The sequence below is a fragment of the Acromyrmex echinatior genome, chromosome 10 (genome assembly GCF_024713525.1).
Source record: "Acromyrmex echinatior isolate Ae372 chromosome 10, ASM2471352v2, whole genome shotgun sequence".
In the NCBI taxonomy this organism is placed as follows: domain Eukaryota; kingdom Metazoa; phylum Arthropoda; class Insecta; order Hymenoptera; family Formicidae; genus Acromyrmex; species Acromyrmex echinatior.
The window spans coordinates 5,703,125-5,722,456 of NC_141861.1; the positions used below are offsets into that span (position 1 = coordinate 5,703,125).

Consider the following 19,332-nt stretch of genomic DNA (forward strand, 5'->3'; position numbering starts at 1 on the left):
TCCTAAAGCCCGCGTTCTACGACTTTATTTGTCCAGCGCATTATCATTAACCTAGTTATGTGCAATAAGAAGTGCCTCCCACTTACGTATAAGCTGTAATGTGCACCTCTTGTCAACAGCCGTGCTGATTACGAAAACAATCGTTGTAATAAGTGGCACATGTATAATCCGTTGAATGTCTTCTTAGGATTAAGTAGGACACAAAAATCGTGTGCGGCCGCATATTTTTTGGAATTGTTACAAATTATTAGATCTGTTTTTTGTAGCTAAACTAGTGTATATTTTTGAAACTTAAAGTGAAATAGATACATGTTTGGTATTTGGCGAAAACAAGAAAGAAAGTTCTAGTGCAGTCTACTTGCTTTTTAATTAAATATTACAAACATATAGAAAAAGAATCTCTAGAAATATAATGTTTATAAAAATAAACAAAACAAATCTACATTATATTTTATAAACTTTGTTCTATTTAGAAGCTGAATTTGACAAAGTTTTAGAGTAATAAAGTGTACATATATTAATAAATATTAATATATTTATAAAGTATAATAGATCAGTCAATAAGCAACCTTCTGCCCTTATAAATCAAGGCGATAAAAATGAAGGTTACTGACTTTCTTATTGATTCTCACCCACGTACGTATATATATTAAAAATTTCCTATATTTAAATAGATTTTATATTTATTCCGCTTTGTGGACTCTATTTAATTTAACATGTCGCGATCTATTAAAAGTATTGACACCTTGAATCAAATATTCATTATTATATTACACATATTATTATATTATATTATTATATTACATATATTAAGTTGAGTATTTAACCCTTAAATGCCACACGGGATTAATTGGATCCTAGCGTGAAAAAGTGTATACTATTTTCAGAGTTTTCAATATTTTTCTTTGAAAATTTGTTTGGATACACTTCAAAGAGAGAGCTTCTAAAAGAAGATGTAATTGCAGTTATGGTGAAATTTTAGTGTAAATATACTAAAAAAAAATTAGTTAAAATTTTAAAGAAGCTTACTGTTTTTAAGCAAATAAATATGTTTTTTTAATTTTTAATATTTTTCGCTAAAAGTTTAGGGTTGTACTTCTGAGGTAGTATTTTTTTAGATAAAGCTAAGTCCGACACTGGATATTTTAAAAAAGATATTTATTTTGCGAAATGAATGGAGAAATTTTACAGAAAGAAAAAACACACTTAACGATTTACTTGATAAAATTTACACAAAAACATGAATAAAAAAATCAATTTTCATTTTGCACAACGTAAATGATACACTGGGGTATTTTGTACCCCACCTCGAAATGCGTCATTCCTGCTCGGCTGCTATACAGAGACTTATTTGCCGCGAACTTTTCAATTGGTAGTTGGGGATCTAAACTAACAGTAGATGAAGCTAGAAGTTCGATTTACAGCGGGATTGTAAGATATATATATGATTGAAAAAGCCTTGGGGTCTTTTGGACTCTCAGTGGCATTTAAGGGTTAAGTTACCCTCTTATAACTCGAAAGCTCTTGCTTGTTTACAACAAATTTGTAGTTTTGTACTAAATTCTAAACTGCTTCATTATTCAAAACAAACAGTCCTTTCATCGGAGATTGCATTACTTTACGCTAAAGCGATCGAAACTTATCAGCTTCGAAAATAAATGTACTTCCGATATTGTTGGCCGTTAAGTTAAGTAGGTCAGTAATAGCCTATGGCGTATTTTTGTTACTTTCAAAGCTGATAAGTTATAAGTTGTCGTAACATATATTTTTATATGTATACCCAATTATGTCTTTTTGTAAGAAAAGATCACATATGGCACGTAATTAAAGAATAGCTTGTTATTTGTCAGAATAAAAACAACTAAGAATGCCGTTATATCGCAAATACTATTGGACATGCTGTATCTAAAATTGTCAGTTTTCTGTTCGTTCGTTCTCTTGTATTAAAAAAAACAACCTGCTAGTATTTATCGATTAAAAGCTAGCTGGTCTGCCACGAACGACAAAAAAACAATCGGTACATAAAGAAACTGTGAACACATGTTATCCGTGTCGCACGGATTGCCAGGTTTTCCTTTCACTAGAAAAATACGAGTGGCTGTACAGTTTCGATCGACAATATAAAATTGCGAAAAATTCAAGTGACCACTATGTAAATCATATAGTTGTCCTCCAAATAAAACAATTTTACTCAGAGACATTAAAAAAAAAAAGAAATAACCTTAAGAATTTCATTTGTGTGTTTTCTTCGTACCACAAATTTTTTCAAACCTGTTGATTGGCTATAAGAAAAAGAGATCTGAGAATCTTTCTGTCCTGCAACCATTTGTCGTACAATATAAACGTATAAATGAAATCCCATCCTTAAAAATAATTTTATTTAGTACATCTTATAAGATGCTCTGTATAATGTAACTTTACATTTTAATCAGTGTACTTATTCAATATTTAGCGTATCGTTTATCAACTTGGGTTTTTGTCACCATTACGTGACATGGGGCAAGATGAAGAATTTCTTCGGAGATTGTTTGAAAAGGATACGAGAGGAAAATCTTTCTTTTGATAAATAAAAAAAGGATTGGCTGAAATAAAATCGGATCAATTTCATCATGCAACGTTCGGTTGTCTCGCCAGCTGATGTATCGAAGCTAATACACGCTCGCTGCTTATGCGCCCTTTACATGAATTCACAGACACCGCAACACGCTCGCAGGCTAGCGTCAAGATATCTGTCAAACATCCCTCGGCAGAAAGAGTCCTAGAACGCGTATTCTTCCCCATCTTCTTCTTCTTCGCTTTCCCCATTCTCCGTCAGACATCATTTTTCATATCTCGACTCTCAAGAATATCCGCCGAAGGGTGACGTCCTCCAACCTCTGACGTCGACAATGTGCTGCGTTGATTGAATCGTTGAACGTCAAGGAATTTCCCGCTCTCTCTCTCCTTTTCTCTCCTCCTTCCATTCTACCTTCCCTTTTCCTTAGTCGCACTATATTCCTCTCTCTCTCTCTCTCTCTCTTGTTCCAGTCCATTGCCTTATTCCTAACCGAGATTCAACCTCGTGGCAAGATCCTTAGTGAGATCCGCTTAGTAATTCACGCGGCGCAACCGCTCGTGTAACGTCAATTGCTTTGATACGCCGAAGACTGCGCGGTCAATCCGGATATTTGCCGCATACCAATGTTGCCGACCCCATCGTCGTAAAACGCTTTCCAATTTCAACTTCGACGTTGACGCAGTAGTGAACATCGTAGTTTTGGTCTGGGTCAGACACAGTTGATTATCTTTGTAGCATCGATATAGATGTGTGTTTGTACGTGCATGGATGCGATATTTAATAAAATTAAGTATGCAAAAAGCAATATCAAATATGTGAAATACGAAATATTTACAAATTACGTAATTCCCTCGAAAAATATATTTTTATTATTGAGAATTTTTTTTTAATAAAGCAAAATCTGATTTTATTCTTTATTTTTTCTTCATATTTTCTATTTTATTTGTACAATTGTTATTAATATTATAACAATATGAGACACACAATTGGAAAATTTATGTTAAATTTAATATGTTTCATGTGTTCCAAACTCAATTCACTCAAATTTTTGTACTATAATTTAACACAAGATGAATATATTAAAAAGTAATAGAAATGTTATGTAAAAAATTAATACAAAAAATGTAACACTAACACAATTTGTAAGTAATCACATTTCTTTATCAAAATTAACATTCATAATACATTTAATTAACATATTTCAATAAATTTAACATTTATAATATGTTAAATTAACACATTTTATTTATCTTAAAATTTACGTTTTAAAAAATATTTTTTACGTATTGTGCTTGTTCACTTACTCATAAATTGTGTTATTTTAACACTAAGAGTATTAATTTAATATGAAATATTTAAATAACACAAAACTCAACACAAAATTTTAACTTACATAGACCGTTTTTAATATAAATACAGAACATTTTTTATTGTGCAAAATAAATTTGGTTTACAAATTTATTTTTTTATTGTTTCGTTCATTTTGTAATGTAATAAAATAATATATTTTTTAGTATAACGACATTCATTTCGAAGATTGGCTGAGAAATTCAAGAAATTCGCGCATTCCGTGGTGATCACATTAATTTTCTCTTTTGACCAGAAAAGGGAAGCTGCATGACATACTACTGAAGAAATGATCAGTTAAGTTTGCATTCGCCGGTACATTGCGTGGTCTGTCTTTGTCAGAAGAAAGCATTAATGTCTAAGGCCCAGTTTCACAACTCACGGTTAACTTTTAACCGAGGTTCAATTTATTCATTGTCTCTTTTCAATTCTAGTATTGGAAAGAGATGAGAAACAAGTCAAACCTCGGTTAACTGTGAGTTGTGGAACTGAGTCTAAGGCTACGTTTACATCATGCCTATACAATAGGTGTCCTTGTTATTAGTTAATTGTTTATCCTTTGTAAGTTAAATAAGAACACCTATCGTATAGATTGCGGACTAAGAGCATAGTGTAAACCTGGCCTAAGTCCGCGCAGACATTCTTCTGCGTCTTCTGAGTCTTGATTCTAGAATGGAGCGTTAAGCGTTTAATAATATGTAATCGTGTGCGCGCGGGACGTTGCATTATGTAGCGGAAAGTCTGGTAGACATAAAAATATATCCGCTCTTATTCCGTTTTGCTTTGAACGTAGGTAAACTCGCCGTGCAAGCACTGCAGTCGAGCGGTTTAGCACAGGAGAAATTCAAAGGAAATACTTAAAAGCGGTGAAAACTGACGCTAATGGAATTTCGTTGTAACTGACACTTTTTTTGCGCCTTTGTAGTGCGGCGACTGTACTCAGAATTATGAACCAGATCGGGTTTTGCGGTCGAAATAAAAACTCTGCGAGTAATATTCCAGTTAAGTGAGACAGCGCAGGCGAGACATTTTTTTTGTTAATACAATATTCACAGTACAATGCAATATATTGACTACATCTTTTTGTAAATTTTAAATTTGCCAATTTTGATGAGTGCATTGTTTATTTCATTTATTAAATATTATTTTAAAGTACCATGAAAGAGGCTATAATGATATGAGACTATCTTAAAGATGTCTAACATGAATAAAACTTATCATGACTGCGTAATGCACTTTTGCAAATTTTAAATTTACTGACTTTTATGAGTACATTATTTATTTCATTTATTAAAACATTGTTTTAAAATGAAGTAGCATGAAAGTAGCATGACAGAGATTACTTTAAAAAGATTTAACATGAATATAAAACTCATGAAGATTATAATGTCAGTCATATAAGGAGTTATCATTCCGCGAGCGGAAATAAAAATATATAAGTAATAAAAATTATTTAACATGAATTTACGAATTATGAATAAGATGGTATGTAAATTTTCCTTTATAGGAGCCACGAAAGCTAATGAAATATACGCACATGTAAATCAGCATGTTTTCTTTGAAACGAGTGCATGCCGTATACGAAGTTTCCTTTGGCGCTATTCTAGTTTAATGATGTATGAGTAGAAAAAACTAACACCGCGCTCTAGTACCATTTGGTACTCTCTTAATTTGTCTCTCGCGTAGACGAGTTAGCTCGCGATGCTGACGCGCAAAAATTTCACAAGGAGACAGCAATTACTGCTAGCGTGGTTAATAGCTAGTACATTCGCCGTTGACTTATTTCATATTCATTAAAAAATTAGGTTTATAATTTTATGGAATGTAATCAAATTTATCCAGATAAGAACTGTATGTTACGTATTTTACTTATTTTGACGAGCAACAAAATTAATATAGGCAGATAATTTTTGATACAAGTAATTTTTAAATTACATTAGTACTTATATTCTTCCTACGTTTGTTATTATAAGTATCCATTGCATCATTTAATATTTGTTAATTGTGTACTTTCAAAGATAATTTCAGTGCTAACTTAATTCATCTAACTTTGCAAACTTTTGATAAAAATTGTTTTAAATATTATAGTAAAAAGAAGAAAAAAAAGAGAGAAAAACAGAAAAATTATATAGAATAAAATAAAAGCAAATTATATTTCTAAAATGTTTTAAAACGCAAATTTGAACTAAGCTATAAGATTTAATGATCGAGATGACGAAACAAAAATTCTTAATACGTGATTTACATTTGTATGACTCTGAATATGACTAATAATGCGAAAGTGAGTCAGCAATAATGCACTTGTCTATACATAATAGAATTTTTATATTTTTAGAACTAATTAAAATTCTTTTATCTTTCTTTTTTAATTTAAATACGTCATCAAAGTGCACTGTTGAAAAAAAAGTGTCAAATTTAACATAAATCGCACGTCCAAAATAGTCTACTGAAACTTTTTAGATTAATTTAATACAAGATGAATATGTTAGAAAGTTACACAAATATTATATATGTAAGAGTAGAGAGAATAAATACAAAAAGGTAATCTCAACACAGTTTGTAAACAAACAGTGGAAGCATATTTTTTACTAAAATTAACATTTGTGATATGTTAAATTAATATTTTATTCTCAAATTTTATTTATTCATCTTACAATTTATTTATTTATTTTATGTTTTAAAACATTTTATTTTTATATTATTTGTTCACTTATTCATAAATTATGTCTTTTTGATAAGCAATGTTGAATATCAATTTAACACAAAATTTTTAAATAACGTAATCATATTATGTTAAAAAGTCCAACACAAACTATTAATAACAATGTGAATGAACTGTTCCCAACACAAATACACAATGTCTTTTACTGTGTAAATTGCATTAAAACGTATTTGGCGGCAAATCATACTGATTATTCGTCACATAATTATGTTTATTATATTTCCATTTGAAATTCGTATTCGATCGTTCCCAGAACTGCCGCTTATAATAGTAATGTTCAATAATTCATTAGATCGTCGCTGGATAATTATCGAAACTCTACTTAATGTTTTAGTGTAGTTTTAGTGCATTCTTCGTGTTTCGTGTTCCTAGCAAACTTTCATTTTATCGTTCGTTTCTCGGTGGGATCTCAATGAGCGTATGACAAGTCGCGACAATGACATTTTACTTTACTCGCTGGCTCGTTGTCTTGCCATTTCACCCACAAAATGTCACCCGCAACTCCGACGCGCCGTGCGACGAGAAGCTTACGAAAATGTCATACCTTCGTCTCAAAGTCCCTACCGCGCCATCCCAGCCAATGTCGTTTCGCATTTTTCGAGTTCACTACGCTTCAGCCTGGGTTTATTTTCAGGCGCGGTTGCATACGTCTTTTGCGAAGGTATGCCGCCGGCATGACGCACTTGCATCCAAAAGGAGACAGAAAATAAACGGTAGAAGAGTTTTAGATATTTGTTCTCTCATGGGACGAGAGGCAACCGGTGGCTCATGCATTAACACATAAATCATTATGATGAAACAAATGGAAAGAATTTTCATTAAGCTTTTTGTAGGTACTATATTCAATAAAAGAAACGATCAAGTCAAATGTAAAAAAGTTAAATTAAATCCACACATATAATATAATATATTTTAAAATATAAAACTTATATTATATTATAAAATTTATATTATAAATAAATTTATATTATATTATAAAATAATTATAATAAACTTATATTATTATATATTATATTATAAAATATTATTTTTTGCAATCCTCTCTCTCTCTCTCTGGACATAATTGCCATAATTGAAATTGATTGTAATAAAATTGTGTTGAATTAAAAAATTTCTAATTTTCTAAAATTGAAATCGTTTAATTGCAATATAAAGTTTAATTAATTGTAACAAAGCAACAAGTACATTTTATTATATATAAAAGTAGATAATGTCAATTAGCATATTAAATTTTCTAAGACATGATGATCTGTATTCAGAACACGTTTATAACGATGTTACCTCTTATTTAGCATATTGTTTACGTTACGTATATACTATATATCAGAGATAGAATTTCAGAGATGAAAGTGCATTTATTGATATAAGCGTGTTTTGAATACGATTTATAATTTAAAAAAAATATTTTATAAAGAATATACGCATAAATTTCTCTTACATTTAAAACAATATTTAATAATAAAATGCAAATTTAAATAATAAGCTAGCCTTTTATAATAAGCTTGATTTTTCTTGTCGAAAAGCACTAATGATAATGACAACTGACAGAGTATATATACTTCTACAAATGCTTCGACAAATGGTGCAATTTCCATCGTTTCGAGCTTTATCGATTTTTCTAGTATATCTACTTCAGAATGATGATAAATTAATGTGAGCTGCAATTCCAAACGGTACCGTTAATCCTCCTTATGACGAAGTCGGAGAATGCATTCATTTGGGAATGTCAGAAAAATTATGAAGTTTCTTAATGTGGAAGCTTAGCGCGGTGACCTGCGGATGATATTACAATTTGCTCATGCAATCCGTGATGCCGTTTATTTCGCTGACCGATAACCATATTTTATACGTATGCGACGCGGTATAGTTAATGGCGGAATCATTAATCAAGCGATTATGACATATAGAATGAACCAATCTGACAGAGTAATTTATTCTCTCTCTACTGAGTTTCCTTACTTATACACAGGCAAATTTTAAATAGCGAGCTAATGAACCTCCGTCTTCCTGAATATGTTCTAAATACCTGTTCTTACCGGAAAATTCATTACGTTAACTAAAATTTATGCTTCTGTACATTTACACTTATTTCGACTACAATTTGTTATAACAGCTAAATATACATTATTTTGATTCTTATTCGGTCCTTAATTTCGTTCATTATGAGTATGTAATAGTGTAAGAACAGCGTGTGAAGCTTACGATCTATAATAACTGGTTTTCTTTCGTTACTTTTTTTTATTACAAAGAAATAACGACTAGACGATCGTTCTTTATCCCACCAACCATGTATCCATTGCCCAATATTCTTCATAAACATTTATCTTGCAATTTTTTGATCGCTCATTACTCCTGCTGCGTAGCTCGACTAGAGAAACATTACACGCACGCACCTTTTCTGTCTAAAGATTTATTCTTCACGCGAATCTTTCCTAATCTTTTTAGCCTCGGCAAAATAATTCCCAGAAATTGTAATAATACCAACTGTCTGTATAGCTAACTCGTTTTGAAGTATCAATACAAGAAAGTATATAAAATTTATGATACTGGATTATTGTCGAGAAATATACACAAGAGTTACATTATTAATTAATTTATTTTATTATAATGTAATTTAATTATTTTTTGTTTATTTTTTTGTTATATGTGTTTAAAACATGTTTTTTCAGTACTCCATCGAATTATTTTATTTTAGTTCTAAATAAGACTATAATTTTTTAGAAGAAATTTAATGTGACTTGAAGTGGATTATTATTTACGCTTGCAAATACATATTTTTCGACTACCCTTATGTAGTATTATAATATTCTTCTAATATAAATATTTTAAAAGAATAGAATCATGATGAAATGTCATTGTTGAGTTAATGGTCTCAGCAACTAGGCAATTTTATTCATAATTAATAATCAGGATTATATTGCTCGACTATTAATTTTATATTTTATATATTTCAATATGTACTATTATATGTATAAGAATATTAGTTAAAATGCTTGTTAGAAAACAAAGGTACAATAAAGATTCCTTGAAAAAATTGTGTTTGACGCTATTGGTATTTTAATGTATAAATAGAAAAACTACCGCTTATAATTTATGGGCTCTCTATCTTATCTATCTGATTGACTATTATTGTGAGAAATTTAAAATAAAAGTAAGCTCATAAAGTACTGACCATTTTTAGATTTTGTAACGTTATTGTGTAAATAGTGCAAAAATAAACCTATTATATTTAGAATAGCTATGTGTAATTTTATGATAATGAGAAAAACTTGTTTATAGTTTTTTTTAGAATTATTACAATACGCTTTTACACGAGAATAAAAAATTATTGATTCTCGAAAAAAAACTCTCTAAAAATACTAATCAATGCTATATTTATAACTGATGTAATTATTAGTAAATATTTTTTGTTTTTTAATAATAATACACTGATTTATTTTTAGAAAGAGATAGATATTGATTATACTGTCTTGTTTATATTGTTTTTAAATATAAATATAAATTATAGGTATTATAAATTTTTTAATTTCAATAATAATAATTAATAATTCGGTATTCTTATAATACGAATTAATATATCGGCGTAACGATTAAGAAATTAGAAAATAACAAAAGATGATTGCGATATTTCTTTTATCTCTATTGACAAGACAAAATTTTTTTATCTTTAAAAAAGCTCTCACCGGCCGTGCAATAAAATGGCAGAAAAGCTGCATCTATCGCGGATGAACTATAACTGGTCTATTGATAGTAGACCACATTCAATCGATTTCACCGTTCATCCACGCGATCCGAAACTAAACAACTGTGAAGTAATTTCGTCGAGCCGAATCGTTTGACGTGATAAAGTTCAATTAACTCCTGGCGATAGCTGCGAGCACGTGGTTTTACGACAGCGTAGTTGCTTCAAATTGAAGCGTATTTGGAGACAAGAGTGGCACGGAGATTTCTGGCATGGCTAGGAGAGAGTAAGAGAGGCAGGGAAAAACAGTAAGCGGGATGAAAGGTCGGAAATGGGGTAAGCTTCCTTCCGGAGCCAGCTGTTTTCGTACAAACAGCGACTGCTTTGCACGTGTGCAGGCGCGTGTGCAGAAACTCCTGTGTACCTATATAGATATGCGTTGAGGAAACGATACCCCACTTTCCTTGACTACTTCCGCGCTTCATCTTCACCCTTCGATTCTCACGGTTCTCCGCTCCTAGATTACAAGCTGCAGTTGCCGTTGCTGCTGTTGCAACGACTACTGCATCGTAATGCACGTGAGAGAGAGCCCAGCAATACCGAATGAAATTGAAGCGCGTATCCTATCACATGCACTCGTGGGAGATGGGAGTAGGGTAGAAGGATAGGGAGGGAAAGATGAAAAAGAGGACAAATTGATAACACGAATTTCTTCAAATATTTCGCATCGATAATATCATTCCGTCGTAATAAATACGATTGCATCAAGTACGGCCAATCTTGTCGAGCATGTTCAACGATGCATGAGTCCATTAGCAGAGGATTGCTAGTGTCCGCTTCGTTTGACTGAAATATCAGAAATCTTTCTCGTGTAACCCGAAGCTCTCAAGAGGCACCGAAAAAGTTACCGAGACCTAGAAATGGATCAGGAGACCTGAAAACCTATTTCGTGAAGTATATTTTTGTTTGATAATTTAATATTTTAACATCTTCGAGACATTTTTTTATATATCAGCGTAAACTCTCTTTTTTGCGTTTCGAATTGATTATATCTATTTTAACAAATTCCAGAATTTTTCATTTATTTGTGATAAGTGTTCTGTTATTCTCGGCCACATCAAAATTTGTAATAGCATAAAACAATAAAAAGTTGTTTTCAAAACAGGCAGAAAAAGCCTGTGAATACAAATAGACTGATGTAAGGTGGCGGCAGGATGACAAATCTTAGAAAAAGAAATCGATGAAGCGATTCCCGAGAAAGAAAACAAATATAACGTAATATAACGTAAAAATGTCCGACCAGTATTAAATTGGCGAAAAAATATAGAAAAATTACATAGATGTTTATGATATCTAAAATATAAAGAGTATTACTTAACATTTATTTAATAATCTAGAATAAAAAATAAAAGAATATTGTTTAATATTTATTTATTTGTTAATACTGTTTTATTATATTATAATTTAATAATAATGCACTGTGTGTGTAATTTATTTATCTTTTTTTTAAACAAATACCGAATAGATCAAAAACGTGTAGACGTTATTATTATATAAGATTGCGTGAAGATAAGAAAGAAGAACATTCGCCTTTCAACATAAGAAACAAAACCTATATCATATTATAGCTATACCGTACAATACTTGAAACAGTTACTTCAGATGACCGATCATACAAAAGTACGATCTCTTTCAAGCAGCTATACGAGATTTGAACTTTACAAGTGGCATCGCACATACCTATACATACATACAACATCTGTTGGCGAGAGCCAAGAAGAAAGTGCCGCCGTCTTTTTCGATTTCGTGCACGACTATTGCAGAGATAAGTGAGACTTTCAAAATGCATTCTGCAGAATATTAGCCGTATACGTTTCCCTTCCATAATCTATGGCAAGAATCTGCGATATTTTTCCAACGATGTCACGACAAATAATGGAATTATTTTGTTGCTAGCTTTTTAATCTAATTCTATAAAATAAGTATTCATATTTTGCGTTAAAATAACCAGACACTATATGTCCTACCTAAACTTTGTGATTTTTTTCTTATTTTTTGTTAAATCCAAATTAAAAACTAATAATCAAAAAAAGAGAAAACGTTTTTGTGCATTAAACAAAAATACAAGACATTTTTAAACATTTAAGAAGTGCAGTAAAATGCAACTTCCACTTTTCGTTGCCAGTATTACAAAGAAAATATTAGTAATAACGTAAATTCCGTATCGCAATATTTAACATCCAATTTAACGGTATTATGCTAACGGACATTATATATTTTGGTATGCTAGCTCGATTAAGCGCGTATTACGGGCGCGTCGACTTTATTGCACTTTTATGTAGCGTATTCTTGTAGCGAGTATTCCAAGCATCGTGATAGTAGCGCACCAACAATGCTCCTGAATCTAAGGGCAAATTCAAATTTGCATCTCAGACCGGTATCCGTAAGCGGAAGGAAACGCGTTTCCGATCTCGCCCACTTATAATCCAGTCCAAATATAATGGTTTCCTCGATCGATGCCGTAACACACAACGTGCATGTAACGCAAAGAGCATCTCAGAATCTCACTTCGCGAATTTCGCGTATTTGGCTGAAACAATTAGTGCTCTCGCGATATTAATATTAGTGGCCCGCCTTCGTGCAGCAGAGAGTATCAAACTGAAGGAATGCGGAATCGTTGTGTGATGCGGTAAGCTTGAGAAGCAAAGGAAAATAGCAAGTAAGAGAGAGGTAATTAAATCTAACTAGAATTCCGTATTGGTCATTCTCGCTTATTCTACTCGCGTGGGATTAACTCGTCATTGGACTATCACGCTAGCTATTCGTCATATAAGATTTCTAATTCGCGCAAATAAATTTACTGCAAATTTATTCACTCAGTGTCGCAAAAACTTATCGCAAAAAGAGCCACTACATTGAGTCATCGAAAGAGGTGCAAGCACAAAGTGAGAAGAATGAGCGAACAAGGTGAAAGTTCATGTTTGTACACGTATATCGGAGGAAATAGAGTTGGCAAGAAAAGATCGTAATAGAAGCGGCGACCCTGACCATTGATGCGTTATTCTCGAGAGGAAATCACAGCCTAGTGCAGCGTTGTATCCTCCCTCGGGATTCAGAAATTATCGTCGACAAGATCGTAACTCCTGCAACATCGGCTTCTTCGTAGGATATCCGACCTAGGCTGCCCCGTTCAATGCAACCGCCGGTATCGCGAATAATTAATACTGCGGTTTGTTTGCACGAACAATCACAGAGGCGAGCATGAACATGGTTCCTCTCTCCCGTGTTCGCATCAGCGTCGGCTTCTCTTTCCAACTATTGACCGTGAGAGAGACGTCAGTATTCTCTAAATGTTAAGCACCTTGATCCAAAATCCGTCACATTAGAGCCGACGTCAGATAGGTATATACTGGAAATCGTGCGTCTTATCGGTAAGGACTACCGGATAATCAAGGATCGTCAAGGGATTGTGGAATATTCCACGTTAGCGTGCCTCTTATGGATGCGCAATTTGCCAATTGCTACAAGCAAGGAAGTACACAATACCTTTGTAACAGGCCGTAATGATTTCGAGAGTTTGCTTCCTCTAGAGAATATTAGTCATAAACGTTGCATTACTTGACGCGCGAAATAGCCCGTATAAGATCGCGCCAAGTTTAATATCTTATTGTAATGAAAAGCGGAAACTGAGGATATTATACATTTTTTATCAAAGTACTAAATTTTGAAAGATTTTTTTTAATCGAATCGTATATATATATATTTTCTATTAATTCTACGTAATTTGTATATTTTATTACATTAGTTATTATAAATATATAATTGTATCTGATGTAAAAACCACAGAAAATTATGCTTATTTCCAACATCCAATTTCGAAGGAAATAAAATTTTGTCTGGAAAATGAGATTTGTTCGCAGTATAGCAATAGATGGCACATGATGGTGTATAACCATTTGGCAGCCTCGGTTGGCTCTTGCGAGATCAAACTCGTAATCTGATGGGGCAGTTGCAAACATTCACAATATAACATAGATGTTTTGCCAATAGATACAAACAAAAGTTGAGGTAAAAGTTATGCAACGAAGCAATTATAGAAAATTGCGAAATACACAAATTGCTTCGACATAATACTTTAACATTTTTTTTTATTAATATCAGAACATAATTTTTAGAAATTGAAAATTTTTTAAAATCTGTTCAAGATGTAAACGAGTCACTAATTTTCGTATTTTAAATACAATTGTTCAGTTCAAATGCCATTTCCAATGTTATATCGCACATATATATTACAAATATATAAATTCAAATATATTATGTATCTATAATTTTTTTACACACATATATATATATATATACGGAATATAAAAGTTCACGTTAATATAGTGAAATCACAATTATTTAAAAGAAGAAAAATTTCCGAGCGCTAATCTCCACGAAATCCAACGAGTTTTAAGGACTCGACTTCAATTAGGTTTAGGACCATAAAAATACTTTTCTGCCTTCTTTCCTTACTGTTCCCACTTCCACAGGAAGTAATTTCGGTTCTTTAATAAAATTTTAAAATTTGCCGGAGATTCGGGATAATACATAAATCGTTTTATTCCTGAAGCACGCTTATTTCCGCACTTCATAAGGCGCGGTAGAAATGAAAATATTATAGCTGGAAGCACATTGAAGCTCTATTTTGCGATAAGATTTTGGAAAAAATATATTATTATTTCTTACGGAAAAAAGATAATTAAGTTTATTTTGTTAACATAATTGTAACATAATTTTAAATACATTTATTAATACTAATAAATTTTCTAATTTCTTAATATTTCAAATTTATAAGAAAATTATAAACATATGTAACCGATTGCAAGACATCATATCAGGATACCTTTCATAAAATTTATATAACTTTTCTTCAATAAAAATTTGTTTAAAAGTATTTTTAAATACCAGATATATTTTTCTGAATACTCGTCGATATATTAATTGAGATTTTTTACGTTTAAAAATTTTGTACAAATTAATACTGTTCAGATAGAAAATAAAAATTAGCGTACGCAATAACTTATGTCACATAGGCTGCATAATAAGTTACAGCAAAATTTATTATAATGGATCACTGACGAGCTGTGTGCATGATTAATTCTGAAACATCGAGTTTGAATAAAAAGTTTGCAACGATTTTTTAATTATAATCAACTAGGCGACATATTTATATAGTACGTTCACGTCAAGATTTTACTTTTACTTTGCAAACTTTGTGTAAACTCCATTGTTTCTAAAACAAATTTTAATACAATTCTTAAATTAAAATATTTATTTTCCAATTCTTCTCTAAATACTTATTTATGTTGTTAACAATTATAGAAAATTTTTTATATTTCAACAATTAATTTAATACAATTAACTTAATGTATCAATAAATATAACGTAATGTTAATATTTATAAAATATTTTAATTATTTACATTTTTTCTTTATATTCTTTTTTATCTTATATTTTAGAAATAAAATATTGTCCAAACTTTAATTTCTAAAATTTATTCATTAGTTGATATTGGGAACGCATAAGTTAGGACATAAATAACGGTAACTGGAGGATGACAATAACTTGAAAAGATATAAGACATAACTTATAAATGGCATGTTTGTTACTAATTAGCAGAATTCGTGCCATCATACCATATACTACATAACACAGAGTTCTAACACCTTGCGAGTCGTAATAAGACGCTTTATTATTTCAAAGCATCAGAGAATATCTGAGGTATTTCTTCCCTTTCTCAGGAGTCACTATACATAAAATTCACCATTACTCATGTTACAGTTTGAAATATAAATAAACTACTCGATGTCAGCAACGTCGTTGCATTAACGTACGTTCTCTTCGTGTCTTTACTATTTGAAGATATATTTACGTTTCTCTCTCTCTCTCTCTCTCTCTCTCTCTCTGTCGAAACGATAATATTATAAGTGCACGCTCCACTTAATCGCGTGTCCTATCAGAGGAAATTAATAACTTATTATTAGCGATGCGAAAGGATTGTGATACCGTCGACACAAAAAAGCAATCACGCGATATCGGTTATAGCTGCGCCGTATGCGACTGCCATGTGCTAAAACGAGTTACGCTAAAAAGCGTTAATTCCGCGGCGACCGTCGTCGGCATCGATTATCGAAAGCGCGCCCCTTTGTGTCCCGTCCGAGCAAAGTGGCACGCGCTTTTTATTATTTTTACTGAACGCTTTTCGCGAGTATCGCGGCGGCCAACGTGACTCGCCGTTTTCATTTCCGCAGAGGTATCGTTGACCAACCGCGTAAGGATAATGCATCGATTCCGTTCGAACGTGCGCAAACGAACGCCTACATACACACATATACACGCATTTATACGCACACATGTATTTCTGCGACGCCATAAAACAATTTTGCGCATTTTTATCGTGAAAACATTTCCACAGTCGCGAGGTAGGCATTATCTATAAAACTATAACTTTTCCATGCGTGGTTTGAGCGCTGGTGAAAGAGCAAAAGAGAATCGAAAAGAGTATTTCCACGAGAAACGTTCGATTTCTCGCTGAGAGGAGAGATGGAAAATAAGTAGAAAACGAGAGAGTAGAGACAGACAAACGACATCAACACAGGGAAACGAATCAACCAGAAGGCGACGGATGTGTGTGTGTGTGTGTGTGCGCGCGCGCGCGCGTGCGTGTGTGGGAGAGAGAGAGAGAGAGAGAGAGAGAGAGAGAGAGAGAGAGAGAGAGAGAGGAGCCGGTTAACAAACTGCTGAACTCACACCCCGCGGGATTTTATTTCTACTTAAATGGAGTTGCTCAGATACGCACTGTGATCCTCGTGCTCCAACCCTTCGCTTTGAATTTATTTGTCCTGTTCGTTAACTTCTCCATCCCTGTAGAACTTTGCCGACGTAGTTCAGTAATGACGTCGCGCCGCTCAAAGCATCTTAGTACCAATTTTCTAAATCGCAAATTACAGTAGTATGTATCTATGTGTTAGCGTAAGAGTAACCGATGTGATTTCGTAATTTAGAGATAAAGATCTGTATTTGCATAATGAACTTACTGAAAACTCTTGCTAGAAACTATTTGATTTTCATCTTATATTTAGATATCAGAGTCGATCAAATAGGAAAATATAAACCGCTCGTATTAAATTCACATTAATCACGAATTGCATAAAATATATTGAAAATGAATTTATAAATTATCTCCTTTTTCGTAAAAATGAAAATAATAAAAACTTGAAATAAAAAGTTAACATGAATTCGTGATAGAGTCATTATAAAATTGAGATGATAAAAGTTTTTAACGATCTTATTATATTTTTGAATAAAAAAGGGATTGTTTCTATTAGCAGGTAATTCTGTTTTATAATTTGTATCACGAAAGTGTATAATGAAATTTGCACGGTCTAATGTCACTCATCAAAATCAGTCCCAATCATACAGGGAGACATCAGTGCGTGTAACGTGGCGTGGAATTGCAACAGCAGCATGGCGGCGGAATGTATGACTGCAACCGTGCGTGGAAAATAGGATGGTCGGAACTATGATGTTGTGTCTCACCTTGTATGGTCCGAGATCCTCGACGATGCAGGTGAAAATGGCTTCGCGACCCACCGAGACTGTGAGATTGTTCAACGGTTTGCCAAACCTGGGTAAATCTGTAACACGTGAACGTCCCCGACTTAAGTATCACGCTATCGCGCGAACGCTCTACGTATAAACAGGGGTATACATACTCTTACTTACTTACTTACTAGTACTTATACTTATAGCCCACCTATGTACGCACCGAAGTTTGCAAAGTTCGAGAAACTCGGCAGTGAATAGCGCGAGTTAACGTAAGCAGGTCAAGCAAGGACTAAGCCTGGCACTTTATAATTCCACAATGTTCTTGTGTGTTCTCGATTTTTAAAAAGAAAGGTCGTTTGAAATCATTGCACGCTGTTATATTATTGCGCCGCAATAAAATTTGGAATGCATTTATCAAGTAATTCTTATTGGAAGTCAGCTGGAAAAATTCAAGCAGTCATTTCTAAATAATAGTTCCGAAAATTCAAAATGCAAAAGAACGAGAAATGAACGAATTCATCTCTCTTTATATTCTGACGGAAAGTAATTTCAGTAATATAATAATATTTTATAACAACGCGTATAATAAGGTATTATGTAATAGAATCATATAATGATTTTTACTGACTTTGTTACATCAGCTTTTAAATAAAACATTTTGCGGTAAAATTTATTACAGTAATGAAGTAAGCGTTATTGTAAGAGTGACAAGATTGTTTGTACAATGTATAACAAAATTTCTTTCATTAAGCTCAGCTTTATAGACGGCCCGCTCATCAAGCTTAGAAACTTCTAAGAGGCCATTAATAAGCAAGCCAATTACTACTTCAAAGAAAATTTTCGAGACAAGGTAGTATACTTACGAAACTACGCGTGATGATACGAAATAAGTTAGCAACAGTTTATAGCATGGTACGTGCATCATCACACTGTTATAGTCCGGAATTTAATGTGTACTCAAGTATTTCTCTCACCTGAACAGAATCGATGTTGTCCCATGCGACATTTGCATATTCAATTTCGCACCAAATACTTGTTTCTATCGGATTTTCGGAAAACAGCTCGAAATCCGGAGAGAGAGTCGTGGTAAATGAATTGTTAATAGTTTACACCACATTCAGTCGTTCACAAATCTCTCATGCTCTTATTTTTCCTTCCTTTATCATACTCTCTTTCATACTACTTTCTTATATTATTCATTACGTTCTCTTATATTTCCGAACAACGGCTTTTAAAGTAATCCGATTATATCTTTTTTTTTTTCTTATACGTTCGCTGTGTCACATTGGCGCTACCGCAATTTGAAATCCTATTTTTCTGCTGCTCTATGCAAATTTAATAATCTCAAAAATATACCATCGAATAACTACACCGTTGCAACTTGAAAATGAAATATTCGGATTTGAAATAGCAGATGCATTGAAATGGTCGACA

General features: G+C 32.5%; 1 protein-coding gene across 1 annotated transcript in view; it reads right to left on the bottom strand.

Annotated features, from left to right (window-relative positions):
- LOC105151371 (neurotrimin) overlaps positions 1-19,332 on the bottom strand; it is an 88,165-nt gene that overhangs the window by 33,960 nt on the left and 34,873 nt on the right. Inside the window, exon 2 of the mRNA XM_011065046.2 lies at positions 17,890-17,987. Coding sequence (XP_011063348.1) covers positions 17,890-17,987 — 98 coding nt within the window. The remainder of the gene's footprint in view (positions 1-17,889; positions 17,988-19,332) is intronic.